Here is a 25059-nt window from a genome sequence, read left to right on the forward strand (position 1 = left end):
ACCTCAAAACCCAAACCTACCCCTGAACCTTAAAAATACCCCTGCACCCCAAAACCCAAACCTAGCCCTGAACCCTAAAAATACTAATGTACCCCAAAACCCAAACCTACCCCTGAACCCTAAAATACCCCTGTACCCCAAAACACAAACCTAGCCCTGAACCCTTAAAATACCCCTGTACCCCAAAACCCAAACCTACCCCTGAACCCTAAAAATACCCCTGTACCCCAAAACCCAACCTAGCCCTGAACCCTAAAAATACCCCTGTACCCCAAAACCCAAACCTAGCCCTGAACCCTAAAAATGCCCCTGTACCCCAAAACCCAAACCTACCCCTGAACCCTAAAATACCTCTGTACCCCAAAACTCAAACCTAGCCCTGAACCCTAAAATACCTCTGTACTCCAAAACTCAAACCTAGCCCTGAACCCTAAAAATACCCCTGTACCCCAAAACCCAAACCTACCCCTGAACCCTAAAAATACCCCTGTACCCCAAACCTAGCCCTGAACCCTAAAAATACCCCTGTACCCCAAAACCCAAGCCTAGCCCTGAACCCTAAAAATGCCCCTGTACCCCAAAACCCAAACATACCCCTGAACCCTAAAATACCTCTGTACCCCAAAACTCAAACCTAGCCCTGAACCCTAAAATACCTCTGTACCCCAAAACTGAAACCTAGCCCTGAACCCTAAAAATACCCCTGTACCCCAAAACCCAAACCTACCCCTGAACCCTAAAAATACCCCTGTACCCCAAAACCCAAACCTAGCCCTGAACCCTAAAAATGCCTCTGTACCCCAAAACCCAAACCTACCCCTGAACCCTAAAATACCTCTGTACCCCAAAACTCAAACCTAGCCCTGAACCCTAAAATACCTCTGTACCCCAAAACTCAAACCTAGCCCTGAACTCTAAAAATACCCCTGTACCCCAAAACCCAAACCTAGCCCTAAACCCTAAAAATACCCCTGTACCCCAAAACCCAAACCTAGCCCTAAACCCTAAAAATACCCCTATACCCCAAAACCAGCCCTGAACCCTATAAATACCCCTGTACCTCAAAACCCAAACCTACCCCTGAACCCTAAAAATACCCCTGTACCCCAAAACCTAAACCTAGCCCTGAACCCTAAAAATACCACTGTACCCCAAAACCCAAACCTACCCCTGAACCCTAAAATACCCCATAACCCTAAAATACCCCTGTACCCCAAAACCCAAACCTAGCCCTGAACCCTTAAAATACCCCTGTACCCCAAAACCCAAACCTAGCCCTGAACCCTAAAAATACCCCTGTACCCCAAATCCTACCCCTGAACCCTAAAATACCTCTGTACCCCAAAACCCAAACCTAGCCCTGAACCCTAAAAATACCCCTGTACCCCAAAACTCAAACCTAGCCCTGAACCCTTAAAATACCCCTGTACCCCAAAACCCAAACCTAGCCCTGAACCCTAAAAATACCCCTGTACCCCAAAACCCAAACCTAGCCCTGAACCCTAAAAATACCCCTGTACCCCAAAACCCAAACCTACCCCTGAACCCTAAAATACCTCTGTACCCCAAACCTAGCCCTGAACCCTAAAAATGCCCCTGTAACCCAAACCCCAAACCTAGCCCTGAACCCTTAAAATACCCCTGTACCCCAAAACCCAAACCTACCCCTGAACCCTAAAAATACCCATATACCCCAAAACTATATCTGCACACAATATTCCAGAGCTAAATAACTACCTTGCTCAACACTTGCCTAACTTAGTTCCCGATCAACAACTCGCCTACAACACCATAGTTGATAGTGTTGAAAAGAAGCAAGGCAAACTATTGTTCATAGACGCCCCTAGTGGCACAGGAAAGACTTACCTAATCAACCTCATACTTGCCAAAGTTCGATCTTCTGGGAATTTGGCTCTAGCTGTTGCTTCATCTGGAATAGCTGCCACTTTGCTAACAGCTGGGAAAAGAGCACATTCTACCTTTGAACTGCCTCTAACAGTTTCCCTTGAAAGGGATTCAATATGCTCTATTCGGAAAAACGGACCTTTGGGGACACTGCTTCAAAATGTTTCTCTTATCATGTGGGACGAATGTACAATGATACTAAAACCATTGCTGCCTAGACTTTTTTTACCCGGACAACGTCGGGACGGGCCGCTAGTTTTTGTATAAAGGAAACATAGTTGCTCAGTAGAGTGGCAGTCCTTCAGCAGCACAGCACCCCTTCCTGGCAGAGTATCCACAGGTCCAGAAGTGTACTGAAGAGTTGGTGTCTGAGGTCTCCTTTTTATATCCCGATGTACTGGTACTGGAAAGTGGGAGAAGCTTCTAGACATTGTCTTTGAAGGACAGAGAATGTTGTACTTCACCTGCTCTGGCTCCAAGCTGGCTGAAGTGACAATGTAGAGTTGTTTTTGGGGAGACACAATATGGCCTGCAAGTGATGTGCCACCTAGTCACACCTGAGCTCCCATTATGTGTGGATGTCTAAGAGTAATACACAAAAGCCCAGCTGCCAACTACACCCAGTCAGATAGGCTGCAGGCACCATATGACTAAAGCAAGAAAATGGCAACTTTATAAAAGCGGCATTTTCTGAATTGTAATTTAAAAGCTGACTCCACCATAAGTTAGTATTTAAAACTAGGATTTCAGAGACACCAAACTTGAACCAGAAGCCAACTTTCTAAAAGTGGCATTTTCAGAATTGTAATTTAAAATCCAACTCCATCATACGTTAGTATGTACAATTAGGATTCCAGAGTCACCAAACTTGAACCAAGTATCTCGTCCCATTTGGAAATTTCACTTGTAAAACATAATAAGGTAATCACCATGTTATCTTATGGAGAGTAAGGCCTTACAGTAGTGAAAAACACATTTAAGAGGTTTTCATCTCCTAGGACATGTCCAACATTTTAGGTACATTGCGGCCTGCAGGACCCACCTTAAGTGTGAATTATATGTATTATAACAGAAGGTTTGGGCCTGGGAAAAGTTTAATTTTGCCAAGTCGAGAAGGCACAGTCAACAGCACACACAATGTAAGGCCTGAGACATCTTTAAAGGGCTGCTTAAGTGGGCGGCACAATCAATGCTGTAAACCCTCTAGTAGCATTTAATTTTGATATATTTTTAACAAATTCTACATACATTGGATTTTGCGATTCTTAAATAGCGAATCTCTACAATTGGCTATTTGAGAATTGCAAAAGCAATTCTTGATACATCTGTCCCTTAGTCCCAAACTGCACCATTCAGCACAGGATAATCAGCTTTGTTCACAGCAATATGATTGCAGTGTGCTCTGTGTGAAGCATGTAGTTGCAATTCATAAACCACGATATACAGCAGTTTTATCAGGAATGTAATTTCCATTCCTTAGCAAAGAGATTGCAATCAGCATGATAATCCACATTAAGAGGAAAAATACTCCAGTAGCAATCTAGTAATATGACAATGTAGTATGGCATGCCAGTCATGAAAACAGTAGTAAACAAAAAACTTTGGCTGGCGTTAAATAACCGTGGAGTGTGTGTATGATTTTTTTATTCAAAATCAGTACCAAAACCATTCTCATACAGTGCAATTTCTTGAAGTGCCATCATTTGAAGTGGTGTTGGCTAAGTGGATGGCTCATAATTAGGCCTGAGCAGAACTTGCAAGTTTTACTCAGCAGAATTCGGTAGAGTTACCCAAAATCGCCACAAGATTCCACAGAGTTCTGTGAGCGGCAGAGTTGCGGTACATCATTCTGCTAGCGCTGATTTCTAGGGCAGGGGACTTGTTCCATGCTGTAGAATCAGTGCAAATTGCAACATATGGTGCCCGAGAGCGCACTGCTTTTTTGTGCTGCTTGATTAGATTTTCTACTTGAGTGGCAGCTTTCACAAAGTGAGTGGCAGCTTTATCAACTCAAGCGGTAGCAACCTGCTGCAACCTCCCACGTTGAGAAACCTCACCAAGAGGTGGCCTTTCGCTTCGAGAAAAAAGTCTGCCATGCATCAGTTGGCAGAGTTTTTCCGAAACTCCATGTAGTGGGGAACACTCCACAAAATCTGCAGAAGGAGAAACATTTACCACCCACACCTACTCATAATACAATACCTGAACAAGAAACAGGGGGTGGTCCTGTTGGGGCATTTGGGGTAAGGATCCATAGTAAAACTGTGAAAAATAAGCCCCCTCTAACTATTGTAAAAACACAAAGATAAAATTCAGGGTGCTTGCAGTTGCTTTATACTTATTCTAATACTTATTTTTGATAGAGAACAGCACATCAGCAAATTATTGCTAACATGAATATACAGACATACACCAAATAGTAGTATTTAGTCAATATAAGAAAGACGTTTGATAGTCCTCGGATAATGTCTGCGTAGTCAATTGATCTATGTGGACCCAGATTGAAGTGTGTATTTTAGTTTTATTGAACATTTCATATATACTAGTTTCATGTATGCACAGATGCGAGCCTGGAGAGATTACTGTGCCGTGGTCAGCCTTGTAGGCTAATGCTGTTTTTTGATCTTCCTTTTACTGACTTAATTTTTTTATTGTTACATCCGTTGTGATTTTTTTTTGTGATTTTAATTTGGTGCCATTTTAGTGTGATCTCCGGCCCATCTTTCAATTGGCAGCCATTTTTGTAGTGCCACCACGCTCTATACGCACTATAGGGTGAGTTCTCTAGTGTTTGGTGCTCATTTGTTCAGTATGTGATTGCCTCCGGCATTTAAAAGGCGGCAGCAAGTCGAATCTACGCCTGTCCGCGACTGGACAGGACCAGGGGCCTGGGACACTGGCAGTTTGAGTACAGCCAATGATCGTTTGAGCTACACTTGGCTAGCTCTTATGAACTTTGAGCAGAAGGTGAGGTGGGGGAGAGGGGAAGTTATGGACCCCAGAATAGTGGGACCATTGTGTTTCCCTGCTTGTAATTGGACCTCTATGAGTTCAGAGTCTAGGGAGGTCTGCCTCTATAGAGTGCCACCTTGGTATTGAAAGGATGAGCATACTGGAGATGTGATGAGGACAGAGAAGGCCCTACACTCTGCGTCAGTCAACTCTGCTCTCTCATACAACATAGTATAAAGATAGCTCAGTTAGATTGTTTGTTTATCCCTGACACATGGGCCAAGGAGGATTCAGACTAGGACTTTGAAGTTGCACTCCATCAGGGTATGTGGTGGTGAAGCTTGAGGGGAGCACAAGGAGGGGGGAGGACTTGCTATCATTTTTAGGGAGCAGCTGAGCTGTAGGTTCGAGCCATCATTGAAGGTTGTAAGGTGGGGAATTTTTTAAAATTGAAAACACACAATCTTTGATCCAGTGGCCTGCTGACCTACCGTCCACCTGGTCCTAAAAAGCAGTGTATTCTGAGCTGGTTATTAAGTTCTTGAGCCCTTTATTTATTGAGGTAACTTCACCATCTTGGGGGATTTCAACCTCTATTCCAGAAGAAGAGGGCAATCGCCACACCAGACATTCATGTTTCTTATGCACAGTTTCAGCTTCAGCCAACAGGTTAATGCTATGACCCACAGAGCTGGCCACACTTTGGATGGGGTTTTTTCCCACCAAGAACCCCGGATTGTGGGAGATTGTCTTTGGTTAAGCTGGCGTGACCGTAGTATCATGATGTTTAGTGAGTGCATGGAACATGGATTGGAAAGCGCACTGGAAGTTAGAAAATGGAGACAAATCTCAGTTGACAATTTTGCTGAAGCCTTTTTGTGAAATCAAAAGAGAAGGACATTAGCGGTCCTGGTTCCCCTGCAGAGAATCCGAACAATTGGATTAGGTCAGCCATTGAGGAGGTTTCCCCTCTAGTCAGAGCTAAGCCTAAGGGCAAGAGGAAATTATCTGCTTCATGGTTTTCAGCAGGAGACATGAACTGAGATGAAGATCGGCTTCTAATTTGTAAGAGAAAAACAAACGCAGGGAGGTTATTCCCAAATTCAAAAGTGCAATTTAGGAGGCAATATTGTACTTCTCTCAGAGGATAAGATGTGCTACAAAATTCCTAAAGAACTCATCAAGACGGTTTTATGCTCTTGTTGCCTCCTATACACCAGCCAGTAGAAATCTCCCATTTTTTCTGTAATAAGGTGGCAAAGTCCTTTAGCGACAAGATCATGATGATCTTTGAAGACTTTCATGCCAGCTCAAGTGATTTCAGGGTGCCAGAACAGAAGGAGAGGTCTATCGACCCCAGTGTGAAAGGTGTTACTTCGGAACTGCCTATCCATGCCTGCAGCTGGGCCCTGACCTTATTGCGGATGCCTTGGAGAAGGTCTATTGTCTGGTCTAGTAGACTAGTGTGTATCCTCGGGGTTGGAAGGAGGCAGTTGTCATTCCACTGAAGAAAAAGCTCAATGGGGGTTCAGCTGATATAAAAGAGCTGTGCTCAATCTCTTTGTTGCCTGCCCCAGCTAAAATCCTAGAGAAGCATATCAACCAGGCATTTGCCCAGTACCTCACAGACCAAGAACTGTTGGACCCTTCTCAAAACAGGTTTAGGAGCAGTCACAGCACCAAATGCGTGCTTTTAGCAATTGTTGATTCCATTTGCAGGCAAGTTGACCAGGGAGGCCTCTGCAATTTTGTGTTGTTAGACCTGTTTGCAGCCTTTGACTCCATATCTCCATCATGCTGGAGCAAAGGCTGTGCCAGGCCGGGCTGAAGGATGAGGCCCCAAATTTGATGGAGTCCTCTCTGCTTGATAGGACTCTTACAGTCAGTTGTGAGAATTTTACTTCCAAACCTTTCCAGCTCCCCGCAGTCCCATAATAATTAACTTGTATATCGCCTCCCAAGCAAAGCTGGTGCGTTCTTTCGCCTTCTAGGTGTCGTCCTATGCAGATGACACCCAGATCATTGTTTCCATCTTCAATGACTAGGATGGGGTGGCTGACAAGTTTAGGGCTTGCAGATGGAAATCTGCAGGTGGATGAGGTATAACTGGATGAAAATGAACGAGGAGAAAACTGAGATTGTGGTTTACAGAATGGATCATTCAATCTGGATCAACGGATGGTGGCTGGAAACATGTGGTACTAAATTTGTTGTTATTTGCGACAACACACGGGTTAATAGGTGAGCTCCTGCTTTTGGATCATTAAGACTTAAGAAAGTTCTTCAATTTCTTCTTGCACTTATCACGTCTCCCTTGGACAACTGCAATGCCCTTTACATTAATGTAATCAGTACTCACTAAATAAACTCCAAATGATCCAAAATGCAGCAGCATGATTGGTCTGATACTGCCAAAACACATGTCAGTCAGGGAGGGATTGAGACCCCCTACTGATTGCCAGCGCAGAATCGGTGTCTTTCAAGGTCCTTTGCTTTGCGCATAAGTCTCTCAATTTGCAGGGGTTGACATTTATTAACACGGCCTTTATAGTATGTCCCCAGAAGACCTCTGAGATTGGCAGGATGAAGTAAGATGACAGTACCTATGTGTAGGAAAGCCAGGTGGGGAGAACGAGCAGTCACAGTTGCGGCTGCCAAGTTGTGGAACTCCCTCCCAGAACACATTAGGAGTTTAAACTCGTACCTGAGGTTTTGTAGACAGGTTAAAATGTGGTTATTTTCAAACTAATCCTTGCTTAAAGTAGCTTGTTTGTTAAGGTTTTTCTCTATTTAGGGTCCTCACCTTTGACATGGTTCCCTTCTGGCTTAGCACTTTGATGCCTTTTGGTTTAACATGCTCTACAAATTCTACAAATACAAATCATAAACTACAGCAGTAGCTGAAATCATTGGAATGGATGAAATTGCAGCATCTGGTTCCTCCATGAAAACTGGTACTTGGTGTAAAGCTTGAGAAAAAGGAGGATTTGCAGTCCCTGGAATGAGACTCAGATTTTGAACATAGCTGTACTATTTTTCTAGGCAGTAGAGAGAGGATGTGAGTTTCTACTCCGAAGGCACTTTGGTTTCAAGAGGGGTCTGTTGAATTGTTGAATAGAATCAGCCACATAATGCTTTTTACAGTAATCAATTGTAGCTTCCTATTTTTCTTTGAACCAGGAAGTCGAAGCAGGATTATTGTGTGTGGGCCTTTACCTCAAGAACTTGAAAGGGTGGTCTGTAAGATGGCTTAAAAACGTCTCTATCAGGGATCTTTTCTTGAGCTAGCATTTCTACTTTGGGGAGTGAGCCGCTGGCATATGTAGAAAACGTATCTTCACTAGGGGTGGATTTTGAATGCTTCACATTAGATAGGTTGAATCGTACATTTTCTAAACCATTAAAGCAAGTGTACAGGTCAACATTTTCTCTTCTGACACCTTTCCAGGACTATCAAGATCAAGTATATACAAAGATACTCTTGTATAGAGTACGACCACCTAATACTCCTTTAGGCAAATTATTTAATACTCTCTGAACGTCATGATAATATGTAGTCAACTCAGTGCTGTACTTATTACCCTACAACTCAAGCCTTTTTTAGGCATACCATTAGCATGCTCTATTACCCTGGTACCTTCCAGGTGGAACAGGTGTAAATGTGCAGACATAGAGCCTTATTCACAAAGGTAAATCTACACTTTTGATATAAGTTTACTATTATTTTGCTATTCACAAACTACAAGTGTAGTTTTATGTTTAGTATCTTTATGAACAAATATATAGGACAATCTCATCAGTCATAAAGAAACTACAAGTAAAACTACACAAGTAGCTTGTGAATAGCAAAAAAAAAGAATGGAAAACCTACACCAAAAGTGTAATAGTAGATTTGTGAATACGGGCCATAGAATCCCTGAATGCCTTAGCGGCAAATGCAGGCCATTTGTCGGAATGAAAGGAATGAACTGCTCCCATTGCTCCTAGGCATTGCCAATCTTTTATGACTGATCAGGCATCAGAATTTTGTAGCGGTCAAACACACAGGAATGAATCAGCAGCAACTAAAATACTGGTTTACTGCTCTGGTTGGTATGAATAAGGTCCATTTTATCCCTAAATGCCTTAGTGGCAAACGCAGGACATGTGTCTGAAAGAAAGTCATAAACTTCTCCCATTGCTACTAGGCATTGCTAATCTTTTATGACTATTCAGGCATCTTCATTTTGTTTTGGTCAAACACATAGGAATCTGGAACATGAATCAGCAGCAACTATCATATTGGTTTACTGCTATGGTTGGTATGATAAGATCAAGGCAAATTATTTCAAACAGGGGATCAGAGACAGCAAGTGGACGCTAGGATGGTCTTGCATAAGAGAGATATTTGTTGGCAACATTTGTTTGTTTGCAATATTGCGTTGCTGCACATACTTTTTGGCTCTTTAGTGTCTGAGATTAATTCAAGCATTCCATCCAACACTTTGTTTTTGATGCCATTGGTTTGATGGGTATGCACACACATGGATCCCATGCTTACTATGCCACTGGAATCAATATATATCTGGCTAATAAACCCATAATAATGGCACAACCGCTCCCGGGTTGCTTGTTTTCTGGTTCAGGGAGGTCGTATCCTAGCAGTCTCAGCAGTTCCAACTGAACTGCTCTTATTGGATCAGGATCAAAAATGATTTGCATACATTGGATCCAAACTGAGGTGGCATGGTGTGTGAAAAATGATGGATTGGGAAGTGGCTGAGATTAATGCAAGCATTCAATCAATCACTTTGGTTTTTGATGCCAGTTCATGTCAATTGCAATGTCATTTGTAGTAAAAAAAAAAATACAATGAACACACGGAACAACAGACAACAAAAGGTGTTGTTGGTGGTGCTTTGTTGAGCACTGTTTCTTTTTTGCACAAAATGCACCCTGAAGTAAAATATTGACACAATGACTCATTGTGTGCTAACATTTTGCGCAAAGTGGAAGATTTGCATGTTGTCTAAGTATGTATATTTCTTGTGAAATTTCACATATTAACACAAAAGAAAACAACATGAGTTTCTCACACCTCTAAAATGTGAAAGAATATCAAAACGAATGTGCTTACACTTGACAGTTATCAAACAATGCATCCAATCTCAACAGTTTTTATATTTAGCCCAAAAATATTCTAATTCATTAATATCTATTTTACCTCTTTCCTTCTCCAGGTCACAGGCTGACGCTCCTGAGGAGAGAAGAGAAATATCAGACACAGTCTATTTGGAATGAATCTATCTCATGATGAAGGTCTGAGAACACACAATAATATTAGTAGTATTTCCACTTTCCCCATTCAGAGGTGAACATCAGGAGAATACACTGAATTCACAATTATATGAGTCATCATCACCCTCCTCCTTCCCCATATTTAAAAGAGAACCATGGACAACATAAACCATACACCGAAATAAAATCAAAAGAGTAAAGCTCACAGCTCCCCCAACAGCACATAAGAAAAAAGTGCTATTGAAAGTATCACCTCAGCATATTCTTATGTCGTCCTGGTGTGACAGATATTGGCCATGTAGCTGTGCCTGAGAATCATGCTGTACCTCAACAGATAGATCCTGCAAAGTCTAGGCAGTTAAGGGGTGCATTAAGAAGGATTTGAATATGTCTGGTTGCTATCTACAACTATATTGGGGAGAAAATGTAGAAGCTGGGGAACCAGGTTCGAGTCTCGGCAACAACGCTCAACATCTTGTGTTTCTGGGCAAATCACTTAATCTTCCAGTGTCTAACAAAAATTAATGTGTCTGTCTGTAAAGAAACTGGTGCTCATGAAAAGCGCTCCGATACCCGATGTCCTGGGTCTAGTTTGAGCTATATAAATCTCTTTAAGCATTTATGCTAGTAGAATCCAGTCCCTAATGACATCCGCTGCTTAACCCACCTTTGGGACTTGTTGTTATCTTTAAGCACTGTTTTGCACATACAATATTATTCTCACCCCCAGCACTAAGAGCACTTTTTCAATATCGTGAAGGCAGGATTGCTTAGTTTTCCTTTGGCTATTCAATTTGCACATTGCGTATTTGCACATCTATTAGAATATTTTAGTTAGACACCATCTGGACCTGTCTTGAGGAGGTAATGTGATATGTTGCTGCTAATAGTTTAACTGCACATGTAATTTAAGGACACCAGCGATAAGTTTGGTGGTTTCCAGCTATATCGTATTTATACTAGGTATATATTATTGTACTGTGTGGCTTATTTGCACATGATCCGATAGGCACCATTACCTCCCGTATATGTTTACATCAGCGTATTTGCACATTCGTATATCACGGTTAGAAGTTGCTCAGGCATACGAAATTGTTTTCATCCTGATGACATATTAATGGGCACAGGAATGTTTTACAAATGTTTTTACAGTCATGCCTGTTTGTCAATTACAACAAATAAACGACATGGCCTCGTCTTTTGCTCTTAGAGTCTTAAATGGTTTTATTGGAATGTATTAGATCATCTATCATCAATTATGTGCATTCAGTTTTTAGAATTTATTTCATAGTCTTTTGATGTATATACAGAGGTTCCCTCTGAGTTTACATTACTTTGTAGAGTAACTCTTCCAGGTTTATTCTCCTGTCGAGCACGTGACCCGGAAGTGCTAGGGTGTTTGCATTTTTTCAATATTTCACCAAGTGAGCAAGGACACAGTCCGTGTCTGAAACGCGTCTTGAGACTTGCACCTTTCTTTTTTGTTTAATAAAGCACCTAATATCGGCAACAGCACATTTGTGTCTATATATATATATATATACACACATACATACATATATATATATATACATATATAACACTCCCAAAGCCACCTCGGTAACAGCAATGACGCGTTTCGGGCTCGAGAGCTCTTGTTCACATGCATATATATACATACTGAACACCAAGTGATGAACCTGAAGGCTGCGAAGAGAAAGTTTCACTACTAATTTCCATTCGACAACTACATGCTTTCATTGACAAATACATGTGTTCCAATCCTTTTAAAGAAGTTTTTTTATTTACTTTTGTGTTTTTATAGAGTGCAAACTTGACCCGTTAGGGTATCCGAGCGTACAGAATCATAGAGTTGTACAAAATGCATGGAATCATAAGAGTATACAATTGATTGGGAGGGGGCAGGTGCTGGATACATAAGGGATAGTGGGATACATATGTACAGTTTACATTAACGTTACTCAAGACAAGGCCCCAGGTTTATTGGTGGGTTGACTAGGTCATCAGAGGGAGGCAGTAGCCGGAAATTGATCAGGGTCTCTGTGGTGGTTGAAGGTAAAAGTTTAAACGAGGAATTTACCCATAAGGAAGGTTTTGGCCTCCTTTTTGAAGCGTGCCAGAGAGGGGATTATTCTGATGGCGGGTGGGATTGAGTTCCATATTCTCGGTGCGGCCCCAGCGAAAGCGTGCAGGCTGGAGCAAGAGGTCGCTGGCGAACCGGGAGTTTCTGATTCCTCCAGATACCACAAGTTTCTGTGCAAGATATGTAGGAGAGTTTGAGTATAAAGCCTAGTGTGTGATGCATGCCACCTCAAGCTGTATTCTGGCCTTGAGAGGAAGCCAGTTCAGCGCTTTCAGGTGTGGAGAAATGTGATTGAATTTTCTTGTGCCGGTAAGTAGTCTGGCGGCCGCGTTGAGGCTGGCTTTCAAAGGTGGGCTGTTCTACCCGAAAGGGTAGAACAGCCATATTCCAGTCTAAAGAAGACTAGTGCAGGTACTGCCATTTTTAGGTCGAGAGCGTCAAGGAAGGGTTTCAGTTTTCATAGGTAGCTCAGTGGAATTTTAGATGATTTGGCCATCAAGTTGATGTGGTCCCGCATGTTCAAGTTGCAGTCAAGGGTTATTCCCAGTGATGTGGTTGAGTCCACGATGGTTGGTGGGAAATTTAAGGCTGTGGTGGCCTTAATCCATATCTTAATCTCAGGGTTGATTTTAGGAGGGGAAATTAGGAGAAATTCTGCTTTCTTTGCGTTGAGTTTGAGTTGATTGGAGGCAAGCCATTGGACGGTCAGTGTCAGGGCCTCATTAAGGAAGAGAATCTCCTCGAGAGATGAGATTTTGATGTAGATCTGAGTGTCGTCAGCGTACATATGGTAGGAGATATTTGCAGTGCGTAGGACTTCGACAGTTCTAGGTGAAGGTCGAAGAGGGTGGGGGACAGCGTTGATTCTTGAGAGACTCCAATCGTGACTGGAGAGGGAAGCAGACAGGTTGCCGCTAATTAGGAATCTCTGTGATCGGTTTTGGAGGTAGGATCTATACCATTCTAGGACAGAGCCATCCAATCCCATCCTGAGTTTGAGGCGTTCAAGTAGCTTTCCATGGTTGACCGTGACGAAGGCCGAGGATAGATCTAGGAGGATTAAAAGACATGTTTTGCCTTGGTCAAGGGCTTGGAGGGCATCATCAATGATGTGGAGCATAGTGGTTTCAGTGCTGTGTCCAGGTCTGAATCCGGATTGGAAGTCATCGAGTAGGTGGAAGTTGTTGATGGGTTGACTTAGCTGCAGTTGCACACACTTGTCCAACACTTTAGCTAAGAGAGGGATGTTGGAAATAGGTCTGAAGTGGTCAGGGGATGCTGGATCCAGCGACATCTTTTTCAAAATGGGGAGGACTTGGCCAGCTTTCAGAGAGTAAGGAATCGATCCCTGCTTGAGAGAGGCGTTAATTATTGCAGTCCAGCCATGAATAATAGATTGGGCTGCAGCAGTTAAGCAATTGGAGGGGAGCGGGTTGTTAAAATGGTTATTCGGGTTTAAAGTAGATAGGATTTTAGAGACGGAGTCTCCGTCGTGGAGTGTGAAGTCGGTCCAGTGTGCTTGATTCTTAGGTGAAGCCTGTTGGGGCAGCGTGGAAGGAGGTGGCAGGTCAGGAGGGGGTAGAGAGTATGAGGCGGAACTAAGTTTGTTACCTAAGGCTTTGATTTTGTCCACACAAAAAAAGAGCGAATTCCTCGGATGATATTAGAGACTTGGGGTTTTCTTTCAATGTTTGGCCAGTTTGTTGGATTGGTGTTTGACCAGTTCGAAGAGTTTGTGGGGTCTGTTCTTGGAGCTCCCCAGTTCTGATCTGAAGAATTCTTTTTTTGAGTTGAGCATGTTCCTGTTGTAGGTATTTCTGGCCTGGCGGAGAAGCTTTAGATGTGCGGCAGAGGGGTGCTGTCTCCAGATTCTTTTGGATTGCCGGAGGGATCTCCTCTCATTGTTGAGAAATCCAGTGTAGCAGGGGTTTCTATCTTTGATTTGGGTTCTTTTTAGTTTCAGTGGGGCTGGGTCATCCAGAATGTTCGATATAGTCGCAGAGTAGTGATCCTTGAGGTCATTGACCGTTGAGATATGCGAGGGGGGGAGGGGGGAGGTCAGATTTGCACTGAGCCTCCAGTTCTTTGTGGTCCAGGTTCTTGATGTCTCCGACCCAGCGTTTAGGAATCACTGGCAGCGGTGCCCTTGTCTTGTGGGTGCTAGGTAGTAGGAAGGCGATGGCGTGGTGGTCAGACTAGTCACATGGGTCAATAATATTTTAATTGCGCTATTTTAAACCCACTATCACCTCGAAGGTGAGATTACTTCACCAGAGGTCGCTGTTTACTTGGCAGGCAGAGCGCGCTGCAGGAAGACGCCCTGACCTCACCTGACCCTCCCGAGGCGCCATCTTGGTGAGGGAAGGTCAGCGCTGCAGTCCATAGAACCCTCCCGCCCTCCCAGGATACTTAAGGCAGGGACAGGGTTGGCTAGGTAATCTTGCATTTTGCTCTCCCCTGAGGCGGAAGCCGGGGGATTCTTCTCTATACCTTTCTAGCCTACATTTACTGCACCTCCTCGCTACTTAAAAGGACGGTCTATTTTAAACCTGTATAATATTTTAATTGCGCTATTTTAAACCCACTATCACCTCGAAGGTGAGATTACTTCACCAGAGGTCGCTGTTTACTTGGCAGGCAGAGCGCGCTGCAGGAAGACGCCCTGACCTCACCTGACCCTCCCGAGGCGCCATCTTGGTGAGGGAAGGTCAGCGCTGCAGTCCATAGAACCCTCCCGCCCTCCCAGGATACTTAAGGCAGGGACAGGGTTGGCTAGGTAATCTTGCATTTTGCTCTCCCCTGAGGCAGAAGCCGGGGGATTCTTCTCTATACCTTTCTAGCCTACATTTACTGCACCTCCTCGCTACTTAAAAGGACGGTCTATTTTAAACCTGTATAATATTTTAATTGCGCTATTTTAAACCCACTATCACCTCGAAGGTGAGATTACTTCACCAGAGGTCGCTGTTTACTTGGCAGGCAGAGCGCGCTGCAGGAAGACGCCCTGACCTCACCTGACCCTCCCGAGGCGCCATCTTGGTGAGGGAAGGTCAGCGCTGCAGTCCATAGAACCCTCCCACCCTCCTCCGCCCAATAACGAATAAAGTTATGGCACCACCTCGCCCGCGCAGCGGGCGGGCGCAGCGGGCGCGCCGACGGCGCGCCGAAGGCGCGCCTAAGGCAAGCCCGTCTGCGCCCGTCCGCGCCGGGACCGGGCCGAGGGCCACGACCCCTGGCCAGATTTTAACAAGTGCAAGCTTGGTCTACCCTAAGGATGCTCTCCTTAACCTTAGAACACTAAGGAACCACGCGTGCGCCATATTCAATCTTGGCAAAACGCAGACAGAAAACCAACTGTGTTGTCCTCACTGCCTCTTTACAACCATGCCGCAAGGTGTAAAGAATCCCTTAAAACGAATAGCAACATCTAATAAAGCTGCCTTAGCCCTCATTAATGCACGGTCCCTATGCAAACATAGCCAAGAAATCGCTGACTTAATAACAGACTCTAAGCTAGATGTACTCTTCATCACCGAGACATGGACAGACGAATCATCTGGCCCGGACATGGTCTCCGCCACACCCATAGGCTACAAGGCATATAGACAAGATAGATCACAACAGAATGATAAACCTAGACAGAGAGGCGGAGGGATCGCCATTATAGCTAGAGAAAATATGGAGGTAACAGTGACCCAAATACAGGATACTTCGTGTGAGGCCATGATGTTTTCTATTAAACTAAGCCAACAATTTAATTTTAAAGGGCTTCTCATATATAGGCCCCCAGGTGTCAAAGCTGGCTTTCTAACAAGTATTAGCACACAGTTGGAATCTCTAGCACTAGAAGATTCGATCACAGTATTAGGTGATCTGAATTTTCATCTAGATGAGAACAACAACAAAGACACTCAAGCTCTCATTGCAGATATGGAAGTCCTGGGGTTACATCAACTGGTTACCTCCCCCACTCACCAAGCGGGACATATTTTGGATGCCATTTTCTCAAGTGCCCAAGGGCTCCAAGTAAATGACATCCGCCCACTGCCTTGGACAGATCACTATGCAGTATTTTTCACCTTGGCTATGGATAAAAAATCAATCACAGACACTCCCCCCCGCCAGCCTATAACCTTTAAAGCTTGGCACAATGTCAATCAGCAGGATCTAAAAAGCCATCTGGATGATTCTCGCCCATCAATCTCCGCTAATCCCAACCTGGCTATACAACAACTCAACGACTGGTTGGGACATGCCATGAACTCATTAGCCCCCACTAAGAAAATATCCACAAACAGGACTACCCCTACCGCACCATGGTACTCGGATGAACTAAAAACACAAAAATTACAGAACAGATATTGGGAAAGACAATGGAGAAAGTCCTATGATCCTACTAGTAAAACTAAATACAAGGAGGCTTTGGCAATATACAAAGCCATGATTACAAAGGCAAAAAAAGAGTACTATATGCTGCAAATTGAGCAGGCAAAGAACTCGAGTAAAAAATTATATGATATAACCAAAGTGCTCTCGGGTAATACTCCAGACCTGACCCCACCTCAAACCCAAGACATGTGTGACGCCATAGCCGACTTCTTTTTCAAGAAGGTGGATGATATTTATCAACCATTTCTGGCAAAAATCAAGCATTCAAACGATCTCGATATCAGTCAGGTAGACTTAACATCTACAGGGACTTCATCCTTTACAGACTTTCAACCTCTGACAGAAGATCAAGTATTACAAATTGTATCGACAATCAAAGCAGGATCCAAGCTAGACCCTTGCCCACTATCGGCTCTTCTACCGGTGATGGATTCGATCATACCAGTCTTGACACAAGTTTGTAATTCCATCCTGCTCTCAGGGACATACCCCCTTAATCTAAAAACCACACTGCTCAAACCTCTGTTGAAAAAACCAGGAGCTGATAAGTCAGAACTAAAAAATTACCGACCCATCGCCAGCCTTCCGTTCATGGCCAAAGTGGTGGAAAAGGCCATGAACCTACAATTAACTGAGTATATAGAAACCCACAAGAAGCTAGATGATACTCAGTATGGATTTAGGAAATACCATGGCACTGAAACTGCCCTTATTAAAGCAACTGAAGACATAAGAACAATAAGAGACCAAGGCGGAACAGCGGTGTTGGTACTGCTGGACCTCTCAGCAGCTTTTGACACGGTCGACCATGGTACTCTGGTCGGCCGTGTCGGAAAAATAGGCATCTCCTCTACGGCAAGAGCTCTACTCGCCTCCTTTCTCTCGGAGAGAACGCAGGCTGTCTCTTTGGGCCCCTATCAATCTGCCAAATTGTCACAACCGTGTGGGGTACCTCAAGGCTCATCCCTGAGTCAGACACTTTTTAATATATATGTGTCGGACCTGGCCAATGTCATCAAGGCACATGGGATGAGCCTAACCTCCTACGCGGATGACACACAATTGGTGCTGGCTATAAGGGGTGATGGCGAGGAGGTAGCTAAAAGATTCCAGAGAGGATTGACAGAACTAGGGGAATGGATGGCAGCAAACTGCCTTAAACTAAACTCGGAAAAAACCGAAGTTATGATTTTTGGACAACTCTCACCAGAATGGCCTACTTCGTGGTGGCCCCAAACTTTTGGTGCCCCCCCTAATCCAGTGACTAAATTAAGGAATTTAGGAATAATTTTTGACAACCATCTGAATTTTATGGACCATGCCAGCAAAGTGGCCTCAGTTGCCCACCATAAACTGCGCATGATCCGAAAGATAAGTCCCTATCTTCCTACCACCGCCATTAAAACTCTGGTGAGCTCATTAGTTCTGACATCCTTAGATTATTGTAATGGGCTCTTTATCAACGCCCAAGTAAGAGTCCTAAAAAAACTGCAGACTATACAGAACGCAGCAGCACGTCTCATTCTGGGAATTCCAAAGTTTGCTCCTCTATCCAATGCCATTCCCAAACTACACTGGCTGACGATTCAGAATAGAGCCAGATTCAAATCTCAGTGTATTGTGTACAAAGTCCTAAACAAACAGGGTCCACAGTTCCTTAAAGACCATCTACGACCGTACCAACCCACACGCCAACTACGCTCTACCAACAGTAACCAACTTATGGTACTTCGCACCAAAACTGTGATGTGGGGAGACCGACGGTTTGTAGTGGCGGCTTCCAAACTTTGGAATACTTTACCCCAGGACATTAGGGCATGTCCCACGCTACTTCAATTCCGCAAAAAATTAAAAACATGGCTGTTTAATAAATAATCTACTAAATGATCCCAGGTATAGAATAATCATCAGAGCAAGGCAGTTCCACCCAGCCGGCAAATTATTCAGCGCCAAGACACCCCAGGGTATATGCTGCGCTTTACAAATGCCAATAAATAAATAAATAAATAAATAAATAAATAAATAAATAGAGATGAGCTTGACTGTTCATTCCTTAGAGATGATCCAGTCAAGAGTGGCCTCTTTCGAGTGAGTTGGGAGTGAGCAAGATTGGGTCAGGGCTTGATCGGCCAGGAGGTCTTTGATGGCGTGGACATGAGGATCCTTGGGATCGTTCCAGTGCAGGTTGAAATTGCCAGGGAAAATGTCTTTAGCGTTGGAGGAACTCTAAGCTGTGAAAATTTCCAGGAGGTGGTCGGTGAAGGAATCATTCATGCCTGGGTGGAGTTGCTGCAAATGGAGAGGGTGAGGTATTCGCAGGAGTTGGTGGTATCCGCCAGAAGTTCTGTGAACAAGAAGGTTAGAGCAATAGATGCAGGCGATGCCTCCTCCTTTATTACTAGGTTACCTGTCCAGCCTTGCAGTGTTATAGTTGGAAGGGACTAAGATGTCCAGGCACATAGATGAGGATTCATTGAGCCATGATTCTATTGGAATTGCTAAGTTGGATTTTTTGTTCAGGATGAGAGCAGCAATATCGGTGCCATGCTTAACTGCAGATCGGCAGTTAATTAAGAGACCAGTCAGAGAGCGGTCGGAGGGAGTGCCTGGAGTCAGGGCGGACAGGTGTACAGGCACTAGATTGCTTTTAATCACACTTCTGTTACGAAGGGTAGCTGATCTGCTGGGGTTGATAGTGACCGTGCAGATGGGATGTTCGGCACTCACGTCTAATAGAAAAGGGGTAACTGGGGCTGCGTTATTGTCCCGGAGGATGGCAAGGATTTCCTTTTCAGTGAGGTCTAGCGGATTTGGTGCGGCGAGGGTAGAATTGTAGGAGAGGACGAGAGCTAGGGTTTCCTCCTCCGAGAGGTGGCAAGGATGCTTGCGAGGGCGAAGGTGCCTCAAGGATAGAGGTAGTGGGTGTTTGGGGAGCTCTGTGATTAGAGGGGGGATGGAGTTCCTGCAGGGGCTTGAGGTTAGCGAAGGAGAGTTTGGCGAGGTGAAGGAGGTTCGTTAGATCAATAATGGAAAAATGGATGCTCTGAATTATTTTGGAAGCACTGGAGAGTAGAGTTTCGATATCCATAGAAGAGGGAGGAGCTAAAGAACGGGGGGAGTGGTTCAGAAGCAGTTCTATTGTCATGCTTAAAGGCTAGCTCGACCTGTGTGGTAGGTGTTTGGGGGCGTCTCAGTCTCACGGTCAGAGTGGGGAGGGGACCAGAGGTCTAGGGCTGATTCTGTTGGCAAGGCCAGGAGACGTGCTAGAAGGTTTAGGACGAACTGTGTTGGAAACCCTTAGGGAGGTGGTTTGTGGGAGGCTAGTCACGCTAGGCAGGCTGGACGGGTTTTGAATACCATGGGAATTTGCCTACCTACACAAACCTTACAGTACTCCGTAAAAATGTTTTTACTGACAGTGAAATATGGTTCATATGAGAACAGCTTTACCTCCTGCTCCCACCTGCCAGTAAATGAGAACCAGTGATGATATAAAGTATACACTGAAATTCAATTTACAGGAATGTAACGTTGAAACCACCCACAGTCAAGAATAACCAAAAACAATGGAGACTGTAGTTGAAATGGTATTTGTCAGAGCATATCCAGTGTCACTAGAATTACCTGGCAGTGGACAACAAATTTTCTGCATTTTTACATTTTATTTTGCTGTTTTAACAACTGTCAGGGCAACTTGGCACTTTATTAATACCATTTTCATACTTGAGGGGTCGATTTATATCTGGTCATCATTTGAGCGGGTATTGGTATTGAGAAGCAGAGCAGGCGATGCAGCTTGGAGAGGCTGCAGGGGACATCTTCCTTTTTAGGGACGTCACAGCAGATGAGCCCTCCTGGCATATCTGGCTCAATGTAGTTGGATGGAGTTGGAATCCTTGCATTGGGAGCACTCAGTCACCTGGCCATTTTCAACCCTTTGAAATATTGATCACTATCAGTCATGTGCCCCTTCCATTTGTCTGCTTTTCATGTCTGGTCTGCCGGCCTGTTTAGGTCTAAAAAACACGTCATGGTGACTTTAAAACCCTGTTCTATGAGTTTAGTCTGTTTAAGAGTCTATGTACCTACATGTAAAACAATGACATATTGAGAAAAAAAAATGCTTTGAAGGATGTCAACTCAACTTCAACTATCTTTCTTAGGCTCAATGCTGTAGACAAAGCAATGGTTCCAATGGAGGTAACTCCTGAAATGATATCTACTCAAAGAGTTACCGGATGGTGAGGGCGCATGCATGCACTCTAAGTACTTTGAGATGGTGGCAAAAGCACATCCCATTGAAGACTTTACTGTTGTGGACCTTGTTATTGACCTTAAGCAGCATCATCACATATCAATTGCATCCTCTGCAGGGTAGGCACTCCATCGGGCCTCATCCTGCAACCTAGGATGCAGCTCTTTAGTAGTACTCCTAATGAGAATCTCTTTACCGCTTCAAGGATGTCTGCTACTCAATAATTGGAGTTAAATCTATATTCACCCGTACAGTACTCTTAATCATTTTATTGTTTAGAGAGAATACTGCCCTGTATTTTGCCTCGGTTGAAAAAAATCTGTCAACATTTAAAATCAGAATTCATCTCTCTCCTGGCCATATTAAAGCCCTTGAACCAGGATAGAAGGATATCATCGGATAAGGAATCACTGTACACACAGGATAAAACAGATCAAGCGCATCAGTATTAGGCAACATCCACAGTGGTAGCCGATTAAGTGAGAACAAGAGGTTACTAGCACAGGAAGTATGGCAAACACATTTTACTACTCAAAGAACCATTGTAAACATGGGATAAAACAGGCCAACATGCACAGTGGTAGCAGATGAAGCGGGGACAAGCGGTTACTAGCACAGTAAGTATTGAAAACACTTCTCAATCAATCAATCAATCAGGGACTTGTAAAGTGCGATTACTCACCTGTGCGGGTATCAGGGTGCTGGGGGAGGGGGGCTGCTGGTCAGGCTGGGGGGAGGATCATTCAAAGAGCCAGGTCTTGAGCTCCTTCCTGAATTGGGTGAGTGACGCGGATTGCCTGAGGTGCAGGGTGTTCCAGGTCTTGGCGGTGAAGTAGGAGAATCACCTTCCTCCTATTTCTGTCTTGTGGATCCTGGGGATGGAGGCGAGGGCGATTTGGGAGGATAAGAGTTGTCTGGCAGGGTATGTGGAATGTGAGGGGGTGGTTCAGGTATGCTGGTCTTTCATCGTGTAGAGCTTTGTAGGTTTGAGTGAGGAGTTTGAAAGTGACTCTTGTTGACTGGGAGCCAGTGGCGGTGTTACGTGATGTGACTGCGGTGGGGGATGTCGAGGACCATTCTGGCTACAACGTTTTGGAAGTTCTGTAGTTTCTTGAGCGGTTTCTGGGTGATGCCGGATTGGAGTGCTTTGCGGTAGTCCAGTCTGCTGGTGACAAGTGCATGGGTGGCCGTCTATCTAGATTCTGTGGGATCCATCTGAATGTCTTTCGAAGTAGGCAAAGCGATTGGAAGCAGGCTGAGGGAACTGTGTCGATTTGGTGTTTCACAGTGAGTGATTAGTTCAATATGATGCCGATGTTGTTTGCGTGGTCTGTCGGGGGGGGGGTGAGGGGGGGAGATCCCAGAGCGGCTGGCCTCCAGGAGTCCCAGGCTGAAGGAGTTGGTCCCAGGATGAGTACTTCGGTCTTGTCCAAGTTAAGCTTGAGGCAGTAGCCTTTCATCCAGGTAGCAACGGCCTTCATTCCACTGTGGAAATTGTTTCTGGCGGTTGTGGGTTCATAAGTGAGGGAGAGGATCTGCTGGGAGTTGTCAGTGTAGGAGACTATGTTGAGTCCGTAGCTTCTGACGATGGCTGCGAAGGGGACCATGTAGATGATGAAGCGGGAGGAACCCTGGGGTACTCCACAGCTGAACTCCGTGGGTTTTGAGAGGAACAGCGGTAGTCTGACTCGCTGGGTCTGGCCGGTGAGGAAGAATTGGATCAAGTTCAACGCCTTGTCATGGATGCCGGCATCGTGGAGTCTTGTGATTATGGTTCGGTGGGAGATGGTGTTGAAGGCGGCCAAGAGGTCCAGTAGGATTAGGGCTGTGGTATTGCCCCAGTCAATGACGGAGCGATTGTCATCTACGGCAGCGAGGAGTGCAGTCTCTGTGCTGTGTTTGCTTTGGAAGCCAGATTGAGAGTTGTCCAGGTCGTGGTTCACTTAGATGAACTTGGAGAGTTGGGCGTTGATGGCCTTCTCCATGACATAGGCTGGGAAGGGGAGGAGTGAGATCGGACTGAAGTTCTTCTAAAACGCATAACAACTTTGTTTAATGTAAAGTACATTTTTACCAATTCGATTTCAGAAATGTCTAGAAAACTAATAAAAATAATATGCACTGAGACAAGAAGCTTGGGAAGTACATCGGCCACTCATAACAACTCCATATAAGCACTGAGTGAACTAGGAGGAAAGAGGGCTCTGCCAAAGGAACGTTCCCAGGAATTTCGACAGCTCATATTCACTCCATATGAGGGTGGAATAAACAGAAAGAATCAGCCACTAAGAAAGGCTATCCAGAAAGCACTTGTTCAGCAAACACTCACAAGGTAAAAATGCAACTGCAAATCTACATATGTAAGCGGTAAAGGGTATTTCCCAGTGTAGGCCATGAAGCACATCTACGGTAGGGTTGGTTTTTATAGTAGGGGCAGTTTTATGGCCAAAGGGGCAGTTTCGACTGTTGATTTCCCTAATATTACCACAAATATTGCCTGTAGCAAACAAAAATGCAAAGTCTTCCACGCCATGCAAAATACCCATACAGTGTGTCTACAAAATGTCGAATTGGCTTGATTTAAAATATGAGTCACTATTTTATCTATCTGATTTTTATAACATGGGCTGCTTTTGTTTGATACCAGGACTATTTTTTGTCCTGGTCCAACCCTGCCCCTAACATTAGCAATCACTCCAAATGGGCAGGAAGTAAATATAAAGCAGACATAAGTCTCTGTCTCACTGAATCTAGGATAAATCGAAATAAATTAGTTCCTTTAACTTATTTTTGTGTTATGCAAAGACCACAAACATGCAGATGCACCTACATACATTCATTAACAGTCCATATGAACAGAAAATGACACCTCAAGAAGTGGCCCGTCCATAGGAACTATTCAAAGCAGTTCTGCCACTTAGAATGAGTTCATAAGAGGTGCCACAATCACTCTTTAACATAGATCTCAGTACTATAATACCCATAGAAGGTTATGGTGGAATCAAGAGAGCTGCTGTGAATCTTCACATTGAACTGAAACAAAACCATGGCAAAGCATAATACAAGAGCGGGGGGGGGGCAACATTCTTGCCAATGTTGAAGAGTGAAGATTGCCACAACTCTTTTCTATTAATTAATACTATTCTGTATTGGTGACTTTCGATCCTCTAGTGTTACAAAAATACAAATGAATCCACAAAGGCACTGACCTGCTACCTCTAGCTCGAATTCTGCAAAGGTGTCCATATCCCGAGTTGTGGATCTGAAGGTGCACATATATCGTCCAGTATCGGAGCGGGTAAGATTGGTGAGTGACAAGGCCACGCCTCCGTGTGCAATATCTTTTTTGATCAATATTGTCCTTCCTTTATACTGTTCATCTGGCTTATCGTATTCCGTCCCCTTGTAATAGGAATGCACTAGGTAGGTTTGATTCTCTGTTGCCCAGGAGACTTCTAGTTCCTCTGCACTAATTGGGGGGTTGAGATGGCAGGAAAATATTGTCTTTCCACCAACAGTGGCACAGATAGACTGGCTGGGTCCAACCGCCTGCACAGACTGCACTGCTGCACCTGTCAAGGAACACAGAAGATAACTTTCAGCACAGATGAGAGTGCAGATGTGGTTCCGGGCGTAAGGTGCACATTAGAAGAAAAGAGTCCAGACATGTTTAATTTTGTAAGGCTTTTATTTTCTACTCCTACAAATTTGAGCTAAATTCATATTTTCTTCTATGTTAGTAGGTCTTGTTATAAGCAGAGAGCAGTTTGCACATTGTGTCATTGACCCTAACAATTTGCGTCTTGAACCTTAAACAACCTAATTAAATGTATCAGTTGAGATATTCTGCACCTAAGTGACAATTTCTTTAGAAAAGGTGGTGTCATTATACAACATGTCGCACTACTGCACAAGCTGGAAGGAGACACCATTTTCCACCACTGGTGATGGTAACAGACATCAGCTTCATCACCAAAACATGGCTCAACTATTCCTTGAAGCCACTGTCACCCCGATGGCTACAAAATAATACGCCAGGGCCGCACCAACAAAAAGTGGAGGGACATTGCCATCATCTTCAACATAACAACACACATAACAGGTGTCTTTGTAAAGGGCACGATTACCCGAAGGGGAATAACAGATGTTTATTGTTACTCATCTCAATGGTACTCATTTTATCGACCTCAAATGGATG

General features: G+C 44.2%; 1 protein-coding gene across 10 annotated transcripts in view; it reads right to left on the reverse strand.

The window, feature by feature from the left end:
* LOC147710249 (butyrophilin subfamily 3 member A3-like) overlaps window positions 1-25059 on the reverse strand; it is a 192360-nt gene that overhangs the window by 117217 nt on the left and 50084 nt on the right. For all 10 annotated transcript variants that reach the window (XM_086920929.1, XM_086920938.1, XM_086920937.1 and 7 more), the window contains exons 3-4: window positions 24071-24433; window positions 10061-10093 (exon numbers count right to left, since the gene is read on the reverse strand). In XM_086920929.1, coding sequence (XP_086777055.1) covers window positions 10061-10093; window positions 24071-24433 — 396 coding nt within the window. The remainder of the gene's footprint in view (window positions 1-10060; window positions 10094-24070; window positions 24434-25059) is intronic.

The sequence above is a fragment of the Lissotriton vulgaris genome, chromosome 5, assembly GCF_964263255.1.
Source record: "Lissotriton vulgaris chromosome 5, aLisVul1.2, whole genome shotgun sequence".
In the NCBI taxonomy this organism is placed as follows: Eukaryota; Metazoa; Chordata; class Amphibia; order Caudata; family Salamandridae; genus Lissotriton; species Lissotriton vulgaris.